Source organism: Chroicocephalus ridibundus, chromosome 3, assembly GCF_963924245.1.
Source record: "Chroicocephalus ridibundus chromosome 3, bChrRid1.1, whole genome shotgun sequence".
NCBI lineage: Eukaryota > Metazoa > Chordata > Aves > Charadriiformes > Laridae > Chroicocephalus > Chroicocephalus ridibundus.
Genome location: NC_086286.1, coordinates 123,449,258 through 123,467,487, shown reverse-complemented (window position 1 = coordinate 123,467,487; position 18,230 = coordinate 123,449,258). Strand labels below are relative to the sequence as shown.

General features: G+C 38.3%; 1 protein-coding gene across 1 annotated transcript in view; it reads right to left on the bottom strand.

Annotated features, from left to right (window-relative positions):
• Positions 1 to 18,230, bottom strand: part of SUPT3H (SPT3 homolog, SAGA and STAGA complex component) — a 293,285-nt gene that overhangs the window by 45,400 nt on the left and 229,655 nt on the right. Inside the window, exons 7-11 of the mRNA XM_063330642.1 lie at positions 17,101 to 17,176; positions 14,304 to 14,416; positions 13,598 to 13,705; positions 12,931 to 13,119; positions 10,521 to 10,631 (exon numbers count right to left, since the gene is read on the bottom strand). Coding sequence (XP_063186712.1) covers positions 10,521 to 10,631; positions 12,931 to 13,119; positions 13,598 to 13,705; positions 14,304 to 14,416; positions 17,101 to 17,176 — 597 coding nt within the window. The remainder of the gene's footprint in view (positions 1 to 10,520; positions 10,632 to 12,930; positions 13,120 to 13,597; positions 13,706 to 14,303; positions 14,417 to 17,100; positions 17,177 to 18,230) is intronic.

Here is an 18,230-nt window from a genome sequence, read left to right as displayed (position 1 = left end):
ACATTATAAGTATATAACTGCTTAATGAAATAAAATGGGGTTTTTTGCTTTCAAAATGAGAAGAAACAATAAAAATGTCAATTTGACTTTTTCTATATCAGAAACTAAATGTATAACTGAAGGAAAAGTTTTCAAATGCCTTTTGACATAAATACATATATTTCATTTTTGAAAACCGATTAAGAGTGAAATCCTGAATTCTTCAAAATCATCATCAATTGCTTTTGAATATCAATAGGGGCGCTATGTAATATACAGGACCCTAAATATCAGAGATTTTTTATTTGGTTTCTATGTACCTAATCTCTTTCGGAAACAGCATTCAAAACTTTTTATCATTCAAGCGCTTTAGAAAAATTTAGATGTAATGTATCCACATTGTGTATATCGAAGCAATTATTGAAGATTGTATTCCGGAACTTCTTCTCACTACGATTTTGGTCTGAAATATGCAGAAAGGAATTTCTTTTGGTTATGAAGACTAAGTCGCAGACCAAATGCGAAGGTGAATTTTTCTTGAAGTTTAAGGCACCTAAAACCAAACTTCCTTTTCAAAATGTTCCATTCTGTTTATCTCCACCAATATCACACTGCCACGCTACCCTTTATATTTTCAAAGCTTCCCTCTCTTCTTTCTACCTCCACAACCTGCTGTTTCAGTCGCTCATAAGCTCAGCCTTGCCAGCTCTTCAGCTACTACTCCACAAGTTTTGTTTTCTAAAGGAAATCAGTAGACCCAATATCATCTTTATGAAGTTGAAATTACTACAGGTTTGTGATGAACTTCAGTATTTTACGCAACAGAAATGGATTTAAGCATTTGCATAAAAGCTGAGCTCAACCCGGATCGATAACGAGCACTTTTAAACAATCCGAAGTGAACGGTCTTGACTAATTATGTAATTGGACTGTGAAACTATTATTTACATGTACACGTAACTTATTGAAGTCTATATGGAATACTTGCATTTAGTGTTTAAGAACCTATGAGTACAGGCAGGGCTGTTTAAGGTCCAAATAATGTAAGTCTCTGCCAAATAGCATTCTCTGGTGTTACATGTTCTTTGTGCAAGGAACCTCACAAGCGGCATCATAAACATGGGTTTGTAAATATTCATTGTTTTATGATGCTTAGGCAATTTTATGGGACTGAGATTTTTAACAAGAGAAGGTTTAGACTAGCAAGTCTTTTCATACGGAAATTACTTGGAGCCTGAAGGAGCATTCTCCCCAGAAAGTAAATACCCAGACAAAAGCTGGTTACAGCCTCTGTTCATTCAGCGAGGTCCCTCCCCACACGCACACGCTGCTGAATAATGGCCGCGGCCTTCCGCAGCTCTGCGCAGGATTACGATTTAAATTTATTATCTCAGCTTCTCCTCTTTAGCTAAACATCTCAAACATTTCATTGCAGAACTGATATAAACTAGAAGGGATAAAGCATCCGTTTCGGAAACATTGTTTTAATCTTTTCACCTGTGGTCTTCCACGGTTGTAGCTTTGTGTTTGATTTCAGAGTAGAGGATGCTGGCCGTACTTTTTACTGGCGTGCTCTCACGGTCACAAATACTACTTACAAACAGTTCCGGTACTACTTAGAAATGTTCACATCAAGGTTTCAGGTAATCACCATATATTGATCACAGAATAAATACTTTTAAAGAATTCTTTATTGTTTGTTACTCCAACTGCTAGAAATACGATCAATTCAAATAACTTAAAATAATTACTCCAGAGACCTTATGCCTGCATTCCTGGTAAGAAATATCTATCTGATATCTTTGTGATCACCTTGGCCTACTAAATATTATTATTTAGAATAATATTCGGATGAATATTAGGATTATACCCATAGGCCCAGTCAAGACCGCGGATCACTTTCACTATGCACTTCACATAGGTGAGCTTTTCAGATTAATCTAAATCTAACATATTATTATTATTATTTTACTTTTTTGTCCAGTAGACAGACTGAGTTTGTTATAATTTTGTTTGGTATTGATTTTAATCCCATTTGAATCCTGAATCTTATTGAAATCAATGACGCTGTGATAAGGAAGAGCCCAGAACCAACGTTTCACGAAAAAAGAGGGACGTACCCAGGTCATGCTACAAGGTATGGCGATTTGCTCTTTCTCAAAACAACTTTCCACTGACTTACTGTTGAACTCCAATACGTTCTGTACACAGAAGAGAAGTAATCCTCTTACTCTACTCTCTTCATTCTAGGTTGCACTTCAATCTAATAGTCACACCACTCGTCCCAATGAACCGTGAAATGACCTAAACACGTGGTTCTAGTCTCCATGTAAAGGGTTGTAATACCAACATCATTGTACTTGAGATCCTGGGATAGACTGAGATGACATTCAGCGACTGGACATTCAGAACTATTCCACTCCTTAACTATCTCAATGAATAATAAGAAAAAGAACGCATACAAATAGATGTTCCAAAAAAGCATTACAATATTCATATGTACTAATTTTATATCCAAAATATAAATTCATCTCTCAATATAAGAAGTCTGTTAATCCTATGTAGACAAATTTCCCATTTTTCTTGACCCAGGAAGCAAGACTCAGACTGCAATAAATTAATACACATAAAAAGTCTCACTTCCTTAACTTAAATGCACAGAGCACAGAGAAATAGATTCAGGTACGGCACGTGGAACTGTGTCATCCCACATGATGAAAAGTTACTCATTTCCCATTCCTATCTTGCAAAATTATATGGCGCTATTTTTTAAATCAATTATTTATTTCTCTGCTCCTTGAAAGTCTGGACCATGCTTTAAAGCAGGCAATACTGAGTACCACCCAATACTGTTATTAGAGAATATAGGGATAAAATATATGTCTGGACTACCTTAGGCATAACATAATGCAGAACAATCTAGAGTCCACTTGTTGCTTTCCATTGTGGCTTGCACTTGGAGACAAAACCTACATGCTCTAATTATGTTAGTCATTTTGACATAGCTATTAAGGTCAAAATAAATGCAAACAGATCGTTTGCACGAGTTTAATGTTAGTTCTCATTTACCATGTGATTATAAAACTTTCAAAGTGCTCTTTTTGTCCAAACCAACTTCCATCAAATGCTGCTAAAGAATAAACTGCAAAGCTTAACTCTTCTTCCAAAACTGCCTTATTAGGAACACTTATCACCAAATAGATGGAAGAGAGGGACAATCATGATGAAACATCAAAAAAGGGAAAGATGTCAGAAAATGTCACTGTTCATGCTTTACAAATACATATTAACCATCTTAAGAAAATAGTCCCAAAAGAATATGTATTTTTTTTATAAAATATTCTCCTATATTTGCTAATTTGTGAAAATCTAAATTCTATGTATGGGACTGATTTTTTCAGTAGCAAAAGATAAAACTTGTACTTACATTCAGGTTTTCCATTTTAGAGGTAGCCCTAGCATTTTGAAGTGTTCTACAAAACAGAAGTCCTTCACATGACTTCCTTCAGAAATTTAGTCATTTTGGAAATAAAGTATGCCTGCATCTGGCAACTACAACTGACGGGATTCATCTCAGTTCCATCAAGGTTCAACCAGTCAAAACCAGCAAGAATCAGTGAAACCAAAAATAAACCACAAATCACATCAGCACGACTCGGCAATAGCAGGGTTCTAGCATGTATGCCTCAAACTGCACCAGGCTGCAAAATCATTTTGAACATTTGAATATAGGTCAGCCTAGGTCAACTCTTTCTCAAAGCCGAAAGAATGAAGCTGGGCAGGAGTCCTATCAGGATGAGGGTGGTGAGACACTGGAACAGGCTGCCCAAAGAAGTTGTGGATGTTCCATTGTTGGAAGTGTTCTCGGTCAGGTTGGATCAAGCTTTGAGCAACCTGATCTAGTGGAACGTCCCTGCCCATGGCAGGAAGGTTGGACTAGATGATCTTTAAAGGTCTCTACCAACCCAAACATTTCTATGATTCTATGATTAATACCCTGGACTTCAGGTGGAGAACCTAGAAACTGTGGAATCTCCACATGGGCATAAGCTCCAAATTCCTTTTTATATACACAGAAGCCTGGAGTCAGAGAACATCCATTATCCCAATAATATGATTTGGTTTCCTCACCACCAGAATCAGTCAGCATGTCCAGCCAGCTGGTATCCTAGTCCATAAGCCACAGGTTCTATGAGGAATTCTGTATGGCAAGGATTTCTGACAGTCAGTAGCATCCTGGGATGCAAATTCAAAGAAATTTTGCTTTGGTTTTGTTCTTCCCTTTCCCTTGTCCCTCCTGGAGGGAGGAATAGGTTGCCCAGAGAGGGAGTGGAGGCCCCGTCCCTGGAGACATTCAAGGCCAGGCTTGATGAGGCTCTGAGCAACCTGATCTAGTTGAAGATGTCCCTGCTGACTGCAGGGGGGTTGGACTAGACGACCTTTAAAGGTCCCTTCCAACCCAACACATTCTATGATCCTATGATTCTGGTGTCACAGACTGAAGATACAACACAGAGCAATTCTTTCAGAGAAAATTGCCAAACGCAGCATGTCAGATATTGCCCCATTAATATCAAGACAATGGTTCAATGGATGTTACTAGCAAAACCTTTGCAGTTTGATATGTCCATAATGAAGGCGTTATAAAAATCCAAGTGTCATGGCCATTATTAGCGCTGTCCATCTCTATAATTGGTTTGATGCTTGAAAATATTCAGTGTCTCTATTTCGGCAAAAAACATCCATCTAAAAAAAACCAACAGTTACCTAACAGTCTTGAAATACTTATTTATTCACTTAGGACAATTTACATTAATTCTCAGATAGTGACGTAACTGGGCTAAACAGTCACCGTCCCACTATGACTGCATTTAGGTAACACACCTCGATTCTTTTGGGAAACCTATTCACAGAAGGAAGCAAAGCATACCAGGACACCGACGCAGTTAGGCGTAATACTTAGTAAAATACTGGATGCTGAGTACAAAATGACTCTTGGTGTATGCAGGAATACCTCCTCCCTGAAGTCCTGGGAAACCATCACGATTCCCAGTCAAGTGGATTCTTGGCCATAACTGGTTATTTTTTTGCATTGGCTAAACTGTCCCAGAAGCCCTTTTTTTCTCTCCCTCAGGTGTCTAAAACGAACTGAGAAAAGGCAGGCAGATGGGAAAATACGCAACCAAAATACATGCAAAACCATTAGAGAAAATTAATTTCTCCTTCTTCAAGGGTTTACTTCCATGCATATTCACACTGCGTGGCTCCCAGGACACAATTCTCTACCCAGACGCACAAGCACACCTTTGAGTTTTCACGCAATAACAATGACTATTGTGTCTTAATTTGGAAAAAATGTAGACGAAGCACTGAGTAGCCCCCTGCAAATTATATTAAAAAAGACTTGCGCAACAAATATGATTCAATCAGGTAGAGGTCTGGTGGCATGTGTCTAATCAAACACGGAGGAGATACATTAACAATCCTACAGCAGATCTTTATATAAGCAAGTATGGCCATTTCTTCAGACCTCAGTAACAGGAACCATTTGATGTAGGCTATGCTAATTTTCTAGGTAGTGCAAAACCTGGACATAACTTTAGACAGAAGTCTGAGCTCTTCTCTATGGTGTGTGAGGAAAAAAACTGTATCAGAAGGTTCTAAACCCTCCCCGATCTCTTTGAAGCCACCAGAAGGGGTATTTTTATGGATCTATGTAATAACCTGGAAGTTGTCAAGGGCCTGCTATATTCAGGAAGTTACTATTTGAACCAACACTGCTAGGGGACGAGTTTTCAAACAAGACAAGAAATTTAACAGTCATGCATGATCATACACTGAAAAACGATCCAAGGATGGGCGATGTGGAGAGACAGCCACCAACTGCACCCCAACATTACTCGTGGAAAATCTTTCACATTTTTAAAATTACAGACTTGAGGAATGAAAAACATGAGTCAAACGAGTAGAGAAAACTTAACTCCCTTCCTTTAATCCTTTGGAGCAGTAGTGTATAAGAAATGGAGCTAAGCAATGAGAACCCTAACACTGAGAACAACCTGGTACCCAAGCTGTGAGATGGCACATGGAAGACTGAGATAACTTGTCTTCCTGAATCCTGCATGAGAACCTGGAAAATAAGGCAAGATTGCTGTCAGACAGTTTCACCAGAGAGACATATCTGGGATCCTGGACATAAAAAACTGCTTTTTTGTTTACATCTCAAATGGGAAGGTTGACTTTGGAAATTCCTGGAACAGAGCCAAACTATGAGATCCACTCACTGTCTCCTCCAACACCAAGCTTCAGCATGAGACCACGACTGATGGTGGAAGAAAGCCTACCCACAGATGAACCTCATATTGAATGCATCCATCCCAAAGTTTGTCCCCCATACCTGGAAGTTTCTTGATGAAAACACTACTTTGCTGCCAAGACAAGGCTAGAGCCAATACCTACACGTGTAAGGTTCTTGTGCTGCTCTGATCTGGTGTACCTGGTTGTTCTGCTTTCAACAGGAAACAGCCCTGAGGAATGGAAAAATGGAAGGAAAAGCCAAACAACCCACACCCCAGTGAAGGCAGTGTACTGGTAGGATAAAGACAAGACAAGAAGGAGACTCTCCTATCAGTTCATATCCTCTTGTGAACTGTGCCAAGAAGACAAGTAAATTTTCTTCAGTTGAGCAGAACCAAGGTCCATACATCGCAGTCTCCATGGTGAGTGATTCAAAGACAGAGGGACCTTCTGGGGAGTTAGCTTTAGGTGTGCACGGGCAAGTACTTGAGTCCAATATGAACAAGTCATCACTGAAAAACATGTTAATTAAGTCTTAAAGCAAGGCAGATCCCCTCCTGTAACCCCACGGAGGAGAAGGTAGGCAGGGGGTTTTCACATTTTTGGAGTCTCATGTTGAAACTGGAGAAAACAAGGATGGTTTCCCAGCTGGAAATCTAGTCAAATATCTATACCTTCATCTGCCTCTGCAATTATGTGTGGGTCTTGCCACTACTGAGGGTGAGTTTCCAGACAGTGCAGAAATTAGCTTTAGTTTAAGAACCGAGAAGTCCTGTCTTACCAGAGGTGAGAAATGATAAAAAGGTGAGGAAAAAAAAGAAGACTAAAAATTCAGGGAGACAAAAAAAAGAAAGAAGGGAATTGACAAAATCTGTATTTTTATATAAAGGGCAGTTAGAATATTCTTGTCTGGTTTTGGTTTAAAATGCAATCATCAGATTTATCATCCGGAGAACGTTGATTTTATAGTATCTTACACTTTTAAATGGTGAAATATTATCAGACACTTTGCAGGTCCAGTTTTTTATTCATCTCTCCAGATGTACTGCTGATAAAGTCTTTCAAAAACCAGCGTTGTTAAACCATAAACATTAAAAATGGTACATTGAATTTCCAAGAGACTACTGAATGCCTCACACTAGGCAGCATGGCAAAAAGCCAAAAAATAACTCTAGCTAAATTAAAAATAATCTCCCAAACTAAAAAGAAAATGTTTGCTCTCTGCCTCGCATGACTGGCTGGATGAGATGGAAATTATTTAAAATGAAAAAAAATAGTCCAGAGCTGTCCATTATTTCTTACTAATTTACAGCAAGGGTAAAATTCTTCTGTAAATCCTCGTTACTGCTTAATAGTCACATATCTAAGAAAATTTCAGAATAGCATAGGACTACAAAATTAAAATAATTTCTTAAAATTCCAATAACTGTACTGTGCTAAAGTTTATGTAATATTACTTTGGAAGACAGGAAAGCATTTAAAGTGATTCCTTTTTCTTTCCCCAATCTCTTCTCAATGGTCAGCGCTCGTTTTCACAAAACTGTTGAACAGATTGATAACTTATTTTGCCTATTATTCCTCATAGGAGATTTCCTGTATGTTCCTAACACATTTCACATTATTTGGGATAGTTATGTACACGGTCAGGTTTCTAGGACTGATTCTACATTCTTCCCGTACAAGTACCATAAACTTATACTGGAGTAATATTGCATTTTGGCATTAGCAGACTTGCACTTTTCTTCTTGTTACTATTGTAAGAATGTAGAACAATGTCTTTCACTTAACGTTCAGTCTAGTCTATATGTTTTAGGGACTGAATTGAACACGTAAATAGCTCACAAAAATGGTTGTTTCTTTAGTGAGCTATACTCATTCTTTTCCTTGCGTCTGCAGCAGGAATGTTAACATGAACAGTAAAATGCCAACAGAAAACTTGGTGTAAAATATCTGGGCAGAAAAATCCTTTCTCCTTACCTACAGCCAACTCTGTTAGGGCACCTATTGACTGTAAATCCGATCTGACGGGGAAGGATGATCAACAGGCGTAAAAGAAATGGAAGAGATGATGTGCAAATGTATACTCCTAACTTCTCTACGTGACCTTTACGTTAGTTTAAAGGGTGGAAACAGCTGAAAGCATGACTTCACTGAATCTAATGACAGATACCCATTCAATATTTCTCCCTCTGCAGCTTTTAAAGTGTCACCCCACAATCACAAGAAGCAGAACGAGTAAAGCCACCTTTCCTCCTGGCTCTCTCATCTTGTCTAGGGGGTCGCGCAGATACACAAAGAAACTATTGTGAAGGCAGTGGCAAAAGGAGAAAGCAGAAGTCATTCCAAAGACATGTTGCCACAGTACTATTTAAAATGCCTAGAGATTATATTTTTTGATACAACAGTGTGATCGTTTGGCAATCTGAAAAGGTTGGGTCAAAGTAAGCCTCAGTCTACCTTCGTGCTTTCTGCATTTGTAAGGAACTTACAGGAAGTTTGAGGTACTTTCTTTTTGGACAATTGTGATAGCAGCGTTTGTCCCCAAAACTGCCAGTGTGGGCACTGACCGGAAAAGTAGGCAGATCGGCAGACCTAAATGCATACTCTGTAATATCTCTCAAAACACTTTTCCTGAACTTTCTCATTATAAAAGGCATCGTATTACAGCTCTACAACATCTGTACACATCTAGCGGATGACCCAAGATTCCCTCTCTCGTTCTTGGCTTGTTTAGAGGGAAAAAGCTCAACCCATCTCATCAACCACTTTGACAGTACATAATGCCAACAAATTAAACTGTACAGTTAGTCGTGCTCTTTGGGAAGTTCACAAGATAGCAGGACATAAAAAAACCCAACCTAAACAAGAGTATTGTATTACATCTTGTGGTTGCAGAGAAATTTCTAACTTTGGTTAATAATTAACCATACCACTTTTAGCGAGGGTCAGGGAAGGAAGACTTACCTCTCCGTAATCGTTTATGCGAGATCTTTACTTCTTTATAAAAAAATTAAATCCATTCTCTGCTTCCAGAAGCTATTGGCATGTTCTTAGCTACATCTCTTAGCAAACTTCTGCTAAAGACACTTCCCTATTTTGGACTAGAAATTCTATCCTATGCTTTACATGATATTAATCTAGCGTTTGTGGGTGGCAAAAGAGACAGGTAAAAGTATGTAAAGCAAATTCATCGCAAATGCGTATCAATTGTCAGTAATAAACCAAACATTTATTGCCATTTATAAAAGCATTGATCAGTTTTGGCACTAGGAAAATTGTAACTTCTATACTCATTTACTCTTATATTTTTTTGTTCCTCGCTTCTGAGGTCAAGTCCCACTATTTTCTTGATGTGGTCTTCATATACTTCTATATAATTTTTACGTAGGTGATTTTCCTCCAAATTCATAATCACTTTCCTCTCCTAAAATCTCTCCAAAAATGGACAATTTCTTCCTGATTTTAAGAGCTCAGATCTAGTTTGGTGGGTTTGGGTTGTTTTGGGTTTTTTTCCTATAATGATTTCTTTGACATTCATTCTTTCCTAAATGTAGATATTCTAAGGTAAGCAAGGATATATGCCACATAGAACAGCAGAACAGAGGAAAATGACCCCAATTTATCACATTGGAGACAGACTACTTTCACATTTTTATCAGATGACAAAATTAAATAAAGAATTCGTTTGGCTGCTCTGAACAATGGATTTGCAATTTGCATAGAAAGAATGATGGCAAAACCTCACAACCCACCAGTGTTTTACCACAAGCTCGGTTCCATTACATTTTAGTGGAGGTTCAAAGTTGTCTAAAGAAACCATTCTCTTCTCTCTCCAACTGTAAATGTGTCACTTGAGAGTTCAACTTCCAATAGCAGCAGTATCTGACACACAACTAATTTTAGAATATAAAGTGCTCCTCACCATATTGGAATACATATAATTTAAAATAACTGTAAACCTAAACTTTGCAAAAACAGAAAATTCAAGCACTAACAAAAAAGCATAATTTGTAATTGAAAGAAAATAATATTTAAAAGAAAAAAAAAGAACTTTTTTGTCCTTCCAAAAAGAGACAGAAATTACTAAGTTTTATTTCCCAAGAGAATTATGCCACTTTTATAAAGAAAATTACAGTCACCACAAATTGCTCTCAACAATTCCAAAGCTTCTTCATTTGACCACTTGAAAATCAAAGTTCTTTAAGATTATAAATATAACTTTTTATAACTCTGTTATTACGTACTGTGAATGGGGAAAGGGGGCCAATCTTGTGGCCGTAGCGTCGAATGGCCTCTCTGATGTGGCTCGGCTGGATGGCATCGCTTTGAGCCTCTATACCACAGGCTGCAGTGCTCTGCAACAGAAAAACACATAAATTGTTACTAAATCAAAAACACACAACAGACCTACAGTGCATAAAGTATGAAAATAAACCTTTATAAAATGGACCAATTTTTTTTTTATTTTTTTTTTCCTGAGGATACACATCATTGCTGCCACACACTACATTAGAGAGAAAAAGCTATTAACAAATCAAAGAGGACTTTTACATGAACTTTGCTTAAGAGACCCAAAGAACACCATATTTGTCCTCTTAAATCTTTCACCTAGTGCTGCTGTATGTTGCAATTGAAAAGAGCAGAAAATGTTCAAACTAAAATGAAAGGGTCATATAAGTCATACTGCAATAACCACAGAAACTATTTTTAAAACATTTCAGGCTCTCATTATGATGTCAAGGGGTAGGGAAAATATTGAACAAGTACCCGAAGAGGAAAGCAATTTGACACCAAAATCGCCATTGAGTAATATCAGATTGAAATTAGAAGATGAAACATGTGACATAATGGTGTTAGGGGGAGGCAAAAATATTTTAATTACCTCAAACTGGAATGTTTTCAAATTTCGAATGACTTTTTGGATTAAGGACCCTAAATAGGAAAAATAAGTATTCACTGCTACTGGTCCATCAATTTCACAAAAATATCCCCAGGATTTTAAAAGGAAAAGTTACTCTTTTCTCTGTGCTAGTCAAACTGAAATATCGATTTAGGCTCCATCTAAACACGGCTGCTTGCCAGAATTCAGACGACTTATCAGAAAGACGGCTGCTTAGTAATAAATTAATGAAAAAGATATTAGTGAATGTACTAAGAAGGACAGAAACTTACATTATACACTGAAATTTAAGGTACATGGTCTCCCCATACATTTACACTATACACTAATGCTGTCAAACTTGGGATATTATTCACAAAATGTTTTATTTTCAAGAGTGCTGAGTCGACCGGAGCCTGTGTGTGTACACATAGAATTATTCATAATACGATGGCAGATTCTGCCCTTGCTGATTGACATTCATAAAGGGAATGTGAAACTCAAATATTTTCAGCTGGACTGGGCCTTCGTGGACTAAGAATAACATTCTTCACCAGGTTAACTCGTTTGTCTCAATGCCTCAGTTATATCCAGTATATACCTCACCAAACTGGAGAAGTCACGGGAACATTTCATTAAAACGGTGCGCTTTTTAGAATATAATTATTTCAAAAGGCATTAAGTCAAACACGAAGAATTTAAAATCAACTCACAACACTAGTGAAAGGTAATGTATCAAAAACTGCGTCTCCAGCTAAATTCTTGTTCCAAGGAATGATAATGGAAATCAACCACAGAAACAAAACATAATCAAACGTAACATAAAAAAGGAAGAGGAAAAGCAAAAGCCTTCAGAGAATATTTTAGGTTTCACTAAAGGCTTTCTAAATGGAGTATAATACGGGCAGAGAGAAAGTTGAACATAATAGGTCTCTACAGCACCGATGACACTAGAAGGAGAAAATAAATCTTTTTCTCTCTGTCATTGGAAAAATCACTGGTTTAACTCTGTGAAAAATGAGGTTTTGTTTTAGGAGAATAATAACACACATGAGAAAATCACAAGTCACTCCACTGATTTGCAGCAAAATGAGTGCTGCCACCACATTCTTTCAAAAAAAGCCCTAAGTGACTAACACAGTGCTTCCCATCCAGTTTATTTAATCAAATCTATTTCCCCTGTGGTTTTAAGGCACATATATCCCTCTCAGATAGAATACCAAGGACCTACAACAGAAGACAGGAATGGTAATATTTACATTTCACACTCTGAATATCAGACGCCCATATTTCATGCAAAGTAAACAAATATTTAGATTGAATGCAACCAACTGGCATAAAAAATAAAGCAGGTCAGGCAAAGTTGTCCTAGGCAAAGAAGGCAGATGTCTACTGCTGCTGGCTGCAGGAAAATCACAACCACCTCTTTGCCTATTTTGCTTATGCTTTGACCCTCAATGCCTACGCTGGCTGCTACTGCCAGAGAAGGGGGTGATTATTCGGGATGGTGTCTATCGCTGTGGCTGTAGAGGAACAGCTCATCTTTTGTTGTTGCCTCAACAAAATTCAGTTTGCAGGCATTACTGAGAAGCTCTAGCCTAGTTCTGACAGAAAGAACACCCAACCACACTTTTGGCCCTAGAATAACATTGGTGGTTAAGATGTGATATAATTTGAATTTAATCTTTAAAGTGAGACACGTTTTTTCCTGTAGATGTTTTGGTTTCTTTTTCTTTTCTTCCCCCCTCCCCCCCCCAAGATTGTGCACAAAATACCTTTTTTCTTTTCCTTTGTTTGGATTTGGTAGAGTCCTGTCCAATGCCACCATTCCCCAGGGCTCCTGATGGTGTTTTCCCCAGATGTTGCTGCCCTGCGGACGCGGGGGGTGTTGGTGTAGGAGGTGGTGTGTTTTCAGGAGAGTCAAGACTGGTCTTCACGCCTGTAGATTGCCCTAAGAGATGTGGCTACAAAAGCAAAACGTCAAACAGCCATTATATAATCAAATAAAAAAAAAAAAATTAATTATTGCCTTCTTAGATTTACTGCTGGAAGACATGTAATACGGAATTCAGTTTGCTTATTCTAGAGGTTACTATAATACCTGTATCATAGGAATGCATGCAATACAGCACTTATTGCATTTGCCACTGTTGACAACTTTAACCTTCAAATCGTCAATAAAGAGAGCCTTCAACAGAGAGAAGGAATTTCCACCCAAGAAAACAAGATTTACATTTAAACACGCTGCTAAGAATTGAACATTTGGAGCTATAATTTAACGTCTTTCCATCTAAGCCCATAACTTCAACGTCAATAAATTCCATAACAGAAGTCTGTATCAATACCAGATTCAATAACATCTACTTTGAAAGCAACAAACTACCAACTACATGTAAAAGTCAAACATAAAGTGCATTAATGTGTGAAAAAAGAAAGATTTACCTCAGTAGAGTTGTGATACTGTATGAAGGTGGCAGATATGGCATGACTGAATGGGTCACCAGCTTTGGGAGCCATGTCCTGCTTCACCAAAAGGGCCAAGTCCACCAACTGGAGGGGCAAAACCAGGAGATAAACAGGTAGGTTTACTGACATGGTACTTATGACAAATACCATCGTGACAATGAAGAGAGAGAGGAGTTGTGGGTTGAGACAAATTATTCTCAGTATTTCTCAGTTGAAAACAAAATTATTCAGAGATATTTCAGCCTGCGGAACCTCTCTTTTCCACTTCTGTAGATATATGGAGTAATCTATCTACCCGAGAGGGCTCGGCTTGGCACTAAGGTAACATTCTGTTTTCCAGGAAATCCTGCTTTTTAATCCAATTGTGCAACGGGGTTGAATGAGCCTCAGCGCACTGCCAAAGGTCACATAGCAAACTATGTGGTTTCAGTTTGGACTTGAATAAAGTTCGTGCTGGACTCCACTCTCCCCTGTAACCAGTATAAACCATTTCTGCTCGTGTATCAGATGGATGAATACGGTATAGTCAGCATCTGTCACACCGTAAATTGAAAGACAGGCAGGAATCCAGTTAGCTGTGTGGTTCCAAAGGGGCTTACAAGAAGTCACCTGAGGCTGATGTACATCCCAGTTTAATTAATTCATTTTGTTTAACTAGACTTCAACCAGTATTCTCCCTTACCTGTGCCACAGTCTCATAGGCTAAATACGCCAAAATCTCCATTGCCACTGCATTTGGTTTTATTTCCATACTGCTACAGTCCAACCAGTCACGAAACTTGGATGCTTTCTTTGCTGTCAGTTCAAATTATAAGGGAAAAAGAAAAAGTTAATATCAGGTAGGCCAAAATAATGCAATTTTATTTTTTTTTCTGGTCATAAAAAATACTGCAGATGTGAATGTGGTTTGATTGGCCAAAGAAGGAATTATCAAAAGAAATTAGTGGGGAAAAGACTGTTATTTCATACGTAACATTTTGGAAACCCATGAGCAGCGTGGAGTAAAGAGAAAAACACACAGTTCATCAATCATATGGGACATTTCAGAAAGGAAGGGTCTACCTCAGAGGACCCCAGATGGGACAAACCTGATCTTGAACATAGTATTGTAAAAGAAATTATACGATTGCATCGCGTCATTGATGAATGAGAGAAAGCACTAGAGGAAATCAACACAAATCTGAGTCCAGATAAAATGAAATAATTGTATCAACAATAGCGAAGACAAATGAAGAAGGACAGAAGAACGAGGAAGTCCTTTTGTTAACCGTGCAGGGATTAGGTGCCGACAAGTCGGCCAAAATGATTTGTAGATGAGCGTTTTTAAAATGCGCTTTGGATAGGAAGAAACAAGGATAGATGTAGATCTGCAAGTGATCAACATCCACAGGAGAACTTCACGCTGCTGATGGATGAGATCACTTAGGAGAAAGTACAGGGAAAAATATGGGACGAAGAAACATAATATTTGCCGAGAGAGTAAATGGAGGAAAAAAAGGATGACCTTACTGAGGTACGTGGTGGACAAGCTGATCACAGAAAGCTGTGGAGACTGGGGCAGAAAGGAGCTAGTTATAGAGAGGTCTTAACGAGGGATGTTTGTGAGGACAGGACAACCAAAACGAAATAAATACAAGGTGGGAGAATGACTGGAATCAGCTCTTTGACAGAGATTCTTCAACGAGGGTTAAAAAGCTAAAGAGAAGTCAGGTATTAAACAGAAAACAGGTGTAAATAATGGTTATTATTGAGGAGAGAGGGAAAAAGCTACACAGGATTGCTCAAGACAAAAAAAAAAAAAAAAAGGCAAGAGAAAAAGTGTGAAGGTGACAGCAGGGCCACAAAATGTTCCCCAGAATTTACATTTGTAATCCTGTAGTGCTTTATCCTTTGATAGGCCCTCTTTGTCGCCTGTATTTAAAACCGCACAGAAATATGTGGAGCTGTAAGTGTGAATATATATTGTTAGAACAGGCTTCTTGGAGTCCCTTCCAGGTTCAGTCTCTTGTGACAGTCTTCACGGGTTTATATTACAGTAAAAAGGGTTTGCTACTTTAAACATAGCAGTACATTCAAATTTTATCACACTAAAATAAGTAAAAAAAATAGCCTTTGTCTTATTTTTGAACAAATGTTGTGCGTGGCCTTTAGTATGTTCTATCTAGCTAAGTTCATATTATGCAATTTAATTTGTGCGTGACTCTCTCCTGCTACTATTTTCTAAGACTAAAATTCTCTTATTATTCTTCAATGACACTAAACGTCAGTGAAAAAGAGCTGTATAGACACGGTCATTTAAAAACACTGTGAAAATACCACTGAGGTATTTTTATAGATCGCAATCCCCTGGTCAGCAACATTCAATTTTATTTCACAAATTTAAGATTTCTATTTGTTCTGTCTCCAGATGACAATTTTGGGGTTTTAAAAATGACTTTATCACAAACCTCTCATTTCCTAAAGTCACCCTAATCTGAAGCATCGTTTATCTAATGGCTCACAGATGTGTGATGCCAAATTATAACTAGGCTTACAAAACATATTGAATTAAGAAAAGAAATGCTTACAAAACATGTTTTCCTACGTTTGCTGACATTTGCTGACACAGAACAGTATTTCAAACGTGTCATTTATTTGCCATAAATGAGTCACTCTTTCTTTGAATTTAAAAGGAAGACCAAGATAAGGTCTCCTGCTTAAAGACACCATTGTGTTCGAGTCTGTGTTGTAGGATCATGTGCTGTTTTGTCATGATTTTTACTGGCTCCTTCACCTCACTTTCTCTGACATTTGACCTAAAACCTTAGTCATCACTTAACCGCTTCTGTAATGATGTTTTGCTACACCATCAAGCCCATTAATTTACAGCTCATTATAGTTGTGGCCCACAAGTACTTCTAGTAAGTTGGTTTTCAGTGCTAGTAAAGCCCTAATTCTGTCATCATGTTATTAGTGTTGGAATGGCGTATACTGATGAATTTGGCTAATGTCGAATAAATTCCACAGCAGGAGCTTACAGCTTAAAATAGAAAAGACTCTTTAGTAAGTTCTTTGTGTCTCTGCGGATAGGGAAATAAAAGCAAAACTTGCTGCTCTTCTCTAATTTTAGATGCATTCCGAAAAACCTGCAACCATGAAACTTTACTAATACGCTGACTATAACTCCACCACGAGAGACTTCAGGCAAGTACGGTTCTTTTAATCCATTAACTCTTTACGAGTTCTATCTTTGCAGTCGTCCCCGCCAGCACTGTATTTCAGCGTACAGAAAGCTTGAAAACATTCAAATAAAATACTCCGCCTGACAGCCTGAAACTATGCTAAATTAACTGTTCCCAGGAGTTATGCAAAGAATTTAAAGTTTTATTATTGCGGATGAAACAAAAGTGCTTTCAAAAAACATGAGGTTCTGCTGTGTTCTCTATTACATGAAATAATAATCGAACATCTTAATACAGTGCAGCCATTATAATACTTACAAAAACTCAGCTGCCGACTTTCACAAAATTCTGCGTACTGGACCGAGTCCATCATTCGTGTTTGTCTTTCTGCTCTCTGACAAAAGAGTAGAAGCACATGATGTACCTTATTCCAACAAGAACTGCATTCCACAATGGAAATTATAGCACCAAAGCGCCCCTGCCATAACCTTGAACCAACCCTCCCAAATCAAACATGCATTGAAGAAGTCAAGATGCAGAAATATAAACCACAGGTTGGTTATTAGTCTCGTGAGTTAAATTTCCCAGAGGAGCTTGTCAACTCTTATTTTGAAAATCTGCTTGCACACCTATGAAAAGGGGTAACGGACACAGGACAAGGGGTAACGGGCACAAAATTGAGCATAGGAAGTTCCACCTAAACATGAGGAGGAACTTCTTTCCTTTGAGGGTGGCAGAGCCCTGGCACAGGCTGCCCGGAGAGGTGGTGGAGTCTCTGTCTCTGGAGACGTTCCAAACCCGCCTGGACGCGTTCCTGTGCCACCTGCTCTGGGTGACCCTGCTCTGGCAGAGGGTTGGACGGGATGATCTCCAGAGGTGCCTTCCAACCCCCACCATTCTGTGATTCTGTGACAGTGACGAGGGATGACCACGAAAGGTGCTGAGCACTCTTGCCCTGACTGAGGTGCACATTTAAACATGTTTACAGATGATCAAACAAGTAAAAATTCTCCTGAACCGAGGCCAACGTGTTCTGCACTGAGCAGAACTGAACTTGTGTGTTTTAAAATGGGAGCATTAGCAGTAGGGAAATATATAATTTCCATTACATTCAGGATGTACCAGAGCGGAGCATTGATGTGTACCTTCCCACGCTCAATACACAGTAATAACTAAGTGGTAAATGTGTCTGTCTTTTTTTCTTTTTTTTCACTGTTAATCTGTGCTTGATTTTTTATACTTCTGAACACCTAAGGAAAAGAAAGGAAATTAGATGGAATCAGAGCTCATTCAAGACAAAATGGCGGCTCTGAAGTTCATGGTTAGGTTTGAGAAAGTGTTTGAGTGTTGTTTACTTCAAGAGAGCAGAGGTGATTTTCACATGGTAAAGATCTGGTCTCTAGAAGAGATTAAATCCTTCACGTATCAGAACCAGGAAGTGGTACTTA